Here is a 5,699-nt window from a genome sequence, read left to right on the forward strand (position 1 = left end):
TTTAAGTGGTTAATTCCAGTATAAGAATGACATTGTCCTCAAAATCACTAGACAAAGTGTAAATACTTTCAAATTAACTCTAATATATTTATGAAGTGTTTTAGTTTTAAGTGATTAATTCCAATATAATTGCTTAAGATTGAATTTATTTTTATATTCAAAATACAATTTAAACTACTAAACATTATCATCTCCAATATAAAAAAAAACCTAACCACCAAATTCCGAATATAAAAAAAAAAAAACTTAAAAAACTTGCTCCCATACACCAGCAACTTCAACTAATAACATTCACAATGCCATGGCTCACATGGCTCAACGCAAACTTTAGATAACCAGCCTTCTATGATGGGTAGAGGGCCCCAACTCCTATTTCTGCCTTGAAGAACAAGTTGGGAACGCTTAAAAATCGATTTTTCCTAGTTGTGTCTCAATTAAAAAGTCAAATTTGTGGAATCTACTTCAGTGCAAACAGACGTGCAGTGAGCGGACCCCAATTTCTGCCTTACAGAACAAGCTGGGAACACTTCAAAACCTAATCTTGCTATTTGTGTCTCAATTAAAAATTCAAATTTTCCGTGCCGTATCCAATTCAGTAAAACACACATGCAGTGCGGTGGGATCCATTAATGTCAACCTTATTTTGCTGGTAAACCACATATTCGTTTCTAATGTCAGAGTTCTGATAACCTTGTTAGCATCAGAATACCTACTGAAAGGTACACTGCAATTATCACTGCCCCGAAGTACACGGAAGTTTTGATTCGACAATGGTGGGCGTCAAACTACAGTTCAAATTTGTTGCCAATCGGAATCAGAGGATCCATTTTGGGACATTTTCATGACCCCAATAATTAATAACGATGTCTGAAAAAAGAAACCCTAGTTGGCCCTGCAATCATTCCATGGCTTCGACCTGTGATGTCATCATCCAGCCACAATGTCTTTACCTGTCATGAATTAATGCGATTTGGACATGTGTAAAGTTGGTCCAGAATGTCTCTATACGTGCCTGTACAGGATTAATTGCTGCCAACCATTAGAGTTACCCAGAGCCTGGAGGCTGGAAGACCCTAGTGCCTTCGATCCATTCATTACCCTCTGCCCAAAAAGTTCGGTCATTACAGATATTTTATTACGTTAGTGCAATCTGTATTAATATTTTAAAGCAAATTAATGTCTGATTCAATACCGTGCGTCCAAAAAGTTCGACGATTACAGATATTTTAATATGTCAGGGCAATCTGTATTAATATGTTAAAGCAAATTAATGTCTGATTAGCCAATTTGCTTCAACCTGGCAATCCTGTAAGTATAAATGGGTGTGGAGTGGCACAAATGCATTGATGCATCTTGTGCTTGAACACTTCCTCTGCTCTCGAGTCTCTGAGTTCCATTCATTCCCATCTTGATCCTTCTGAAATTTCAGCTTTTATGGTATTCTGTCAGACATTCAGACATTTTCTATAATGGCTTCTCATATGGATTTAGCATTGATTTCCTGATCTCTGAATTATAGGATTCATTCATGTACTGAGAAACTTTCGTTATTGGGCTTTCATATGAATTCAGCGTTGTTTTCCTGGTACTAGGCAAATTGAATTGCTTATGATTTGTGGGTTGTTTTTCTGATCCTCCTTTGGGCTTGCTTTTCTGTCTTCAGAAACATTTATACCAATCACTGGGCTTTCGTTTTCTATCTTTGTTTTCCTATTGCAGACCTCTGTAATCTGTGGTGGGGGCTATTCCTGTAATGTGGATGGAAGAGTTCTTGTCATTTACTTCACAGTTTTTTTACATGATAATGTAAGCATGCATTCAGTTCTGTAAATTTTAAGGCCTTTGTTAGATGCTTAGGCTTCGAGTGCAATCGTGGTAGAAAATCTCGACGTTCAAATCATTGGGCAGATTCCATCAAGAAATTAAGTAGCTGGTGCAGCGTTCCCTAGCGATGGAGAGAAATGGGTGTCAGGAGTTACATTTAGTCCTGAGCTTTGCCAGCTCAAACTTATAAAACGCTAAGGTAGAAGAGTTTTATCTCATTCACTCAACCAAAGGTTGGTGGTGCTGCTGAAATTTCTACCATCTAGCAGTAAAAGTCAGAGGCACATATTCCTCACCAAAGATAGCTAAGAAGCTACTCGTTTGTCTGATTGCTAAATTTCTCAGGAATAAGATAAATTTGAATCAGATCAGAATTTCCAAGTTAGTTTCAATAGATTAGTGACCTCAGTAATTATATCATTGAAGATCCATCGATCTTTAACATGGCAGCAGCTATAGATATCCCTCTGTATGCTCTGAGTTCTGGGGCTTTGTGCTCTGATCCTATATCATATGGAGAAGAATCTATGAAAGCTGCTGAATCAGATATCAGACAACCAAGATTAGAGACAACTCAGAACTCTGAATCAAATCCTGGTTCAACTTCCTCTCTTGTGGATCTTTATGAGTTTATGAGAAGGCCTAATTATAACTCTACTGTGAATATCATCAATCCAGATGTAGCAAATCATCAGTTGTATTATGTAGATTCAGGCATGTCATCTAACTTCTGCAATTTATATTCAGAATTAATCCCCAATGAAAATAATGATGGTAGAGATAATCTGTCGTGTCCATGCCCGAGTTTTGGAGGGCTAGAATGCAACACTAACCAACAGCAGTTTGTGAATTTTCTTGTGGGCAATCAAAGTGAGCTGCAGCCTATGGCTGCTAGTTGTCAACTAACACCTTCTCAGATCCATTTTCAGCGTCTGCAAAGACAGGTAGACGAGATCGAGCAGCTCCAATGGTTTCCATCTGCTATTGCAGATCCAAAACCAGAATTGGCACAACGGAGCAGTACAATGGACCACCTCGGCCGGAAGCCTTGGCCAATGAAACATCCTGCTAAGCGGGGCCTGAAACCATGCAGCAATCAGCCCGCCAAGCTATACAGAGGAGTCAGGCAGAGACACTGGGGAAAATGGGTGGCAGAGATCAGATTACCCAGAAACAGAAACAGGCTTTGGCTTGGGACTTTTGATACAGCAGAGGATGCAGCATTGGCCTATGACAGGGCTGCTTACAGGTTAAGAGGTGAGTATGCTCGCTTGAATTTTCCAGGTTTAGAACATCAACTGCAATTGAGTCATGATACTGATAGGCCAACCCCATCCTCTACTTCCAATCAGGATTCAATTAGAGCCATTAGCAATCAATCTGGACAGTTTTCTGCTCTGCAAACTTCTGTAGATGCTAAACTGCAAGCAATCTATGAACGTTTATCTGCATGCAATAAGCCATCACATGAAGAAATGTTGGGCCATAATTTTTTGAATCAAAAGACTATCACGGTGACACCTTCCAAGGAGAATTCTCTCATTGAGGTGAAATCAGAAAGTCCTGATATATGCAACTGTGAGGGAGATAAAACTTCAGTGATCACTGCACTGAATTCTAATTCTGAAATGCCTTGTAGATCTGTGATAGATGTACTCAGCACTATGCCATCAATTTCTGCTTCAGCCTCATTGTCAGCTCCAGCTTCAATATGGACTGATGTTGATGAAGCAGATCCTCTTACCAGAATGCCTTCTTTGGACATGGACATGACTTGGGACGTGCTGGATTCTGATAATGCATATATAACATGTTAGAAAGCAAGCAAGTGGCTAGAACATGGGTGACTAATCACCGAATTATGTTTGAGCCCTGAGTTTGGCCAGCCTTGAGATCTTACTGTTTCACACAATTCATTCATTTAGGAAGAGTAGAGAAGTAGCTACGGTAAACACCTGGTGTTGTAAGGTCCATAGTCATGTTTAGTGGGAGAATGGGATATACATGTAATTGTTATACAGGCATATCTCATACAAATGTTTGTTATGACATATAACTACTCAGAGATTCTGAAACATAGCTGATTCACAGGTCATATTATCAATCTGACGATCTGAGATATATAGATTGCTATCAATCTCTTATTCTCATATTCTCAGACGATCTCAGAGATACCTACAATCAGAAGAATATAGATTGCTGCCAATCTCTTGTTCTCGTATTCTCATTACTATAAATGTTTGCTTTTTTTTGCATATGCTTGATTGTCTAAATGTTTTGACACAATGTTTTGACTTACCTTCATGTTGCATAAATGAAAATAATTTTTTTTAGCACTTCACCCTGAATGGATTTTTTCAATATGTATCACCGTAGTAGTAACTAAGTAATTATCTTCTTGCTTTTTCTTAGATTAACTTGGCATCTTTCACATCTCATTTCATTTCATGTGAATTTGATATTTGATATGGGAAAGGATTTCAGAATATTTCCAAAATGGTTTATATATATCAAATTTTAGATTCTAGAATATATAGGAGCCAGGAGAATATTTCCAAAATGATTTATATATATATTAAATTCTAAAATATATAAGAATAAGGATAAACAAAATGACTGTCAAATTTCAGAATATTTCTAAAATAATTTATATATATCAAATTTCAGAATATTTCTAAAATAATTCTTTGAGAGTAGAATTCCAAAATATTTCCAGTATGTTAACAGTTAAAGTGCACCCTCTTTGCCATTAACCGTAAGTGACCTGCGTGTAAGGACTTGATCTCTGTTAAATACCATAAGTGACCTGGACTTGATCTCTGTTCTGACTTCATTATATGAACTTGAAACCAGTAAGGATCCTCACAGTACTAACAAGACAGCCTTACACTACAGAGTGAAAGCTTACACATGCATCCCTATCCATTTCAATGGTATCAAAGTGGTTTACATATTGTGTACCAGAGAATCAACACCATATCATCTCTGCCTCCTTCCAGAACAAGATCAAACATACCCCTCTGAAGGGGCATGAATGCTTCCTTGCATGTGAAGGCACGTTGAAATCTGCTACTTTTCAAGTCGATGATTCTGTAACTGAACATGATATTGTTGTAATGGATATAAAGGGCAAAGATTTTAAGGTACATAGTTGCCAACTTCGATTTTGAAGAAGACATGTGAAAACAAGCGTGCATGGCTACAAACTTCGAGTTTGGAGCAGATCGAACCAGAATCATGCACATTAATACAGATGGTGACACAGCTATCTGAAACAGTACCACCATTGATGATGTCAGTCCAGGTATATTTAAATCTATATTGAAATGGCCATCCTGGTTTCGATTGCACCTTCCGAATCGGCCATTTCAGCAAGTACACAGCAAAGTTAAGAGGGCATTGGGTGTCATAACGTGCTCCATATACATAGTATTGAGAATTCTGACACACACAGTTCCCGGAGGCATGATGTTTGATAAGTTTTTCAAGAGAGCACAAGTGAAGTGAATTATTTTGTATTTTGTCTCCCACCTTGTTTGTTTGATTTGGAAAAACTCGAAGCCTGTGAATTCCCACCTAGTTTGATTTAGAAAAATTCAAAACCTGTGAACTTGAGTTGCGCAATGGAAGAGAATTTGAGATAGTGATTATTTATTGGGAAGTGTACCCATTAGCTTTTGACCAAGAAAATTTATGGCTACTGATTAAGCCTAATAAGTTATCATGTTTATTAAATATTATTATTATGAACGAATGTTGGAGTCCTCCAATGTTACAATTATTAGTTAATGTACGAATAGTAATTATGACAAGAGTTATTAGTTAATGTATGAATGGTAATTATGGTAAGAGTTTTGTTTTTTCTGGTTCCCAGG

At 37.5% G+C, this 5,699-nt stretch overlaps 1 protein-coding gene across 1 annotated transcript; it reads left to right on the forward strand.

The window, feature by feature from the left end:
* The first annotated feature begins 1,428 nt into the window (after nucleotides 1-1,428).
* Nucleotides 1,429-3,944, forward strand: LOC149172161 (ethylene-responsive transcription factor ERF061-like). The gene has a single exon (XM_089427665.1). It carries the CDS (start codon nucleotides 2,268-2,270, stop codon nucleotides 3,639-3,641), a length of 1,374 nt encoding a protein of 457 aa, XP_089283791.1. The 5' UTR covers nucleotides 1,429-2,267; the 3' UTR covers nucleotides 3,642-3,944.
* Nucleotides 3,945-5,699: the final 1,755 nt, after the last annotated feature.

The sequence above is a fragment of the Pinus tabuliformis genome, chromosome 4_2 (genome assembly GCF_031772625.1).
Source record: "Pinus tabuliformis cultivar Carrire ecotype Pingquan chromosome 4_2, CPIR1, whole genome shotgun sequence".
Lineage (NCBI taxonomy): Eukaryota > Viridiplantae > Streptophyta > Pinopsida > Pinales > Pinaceae > Pinus > Pinus tabuliformis.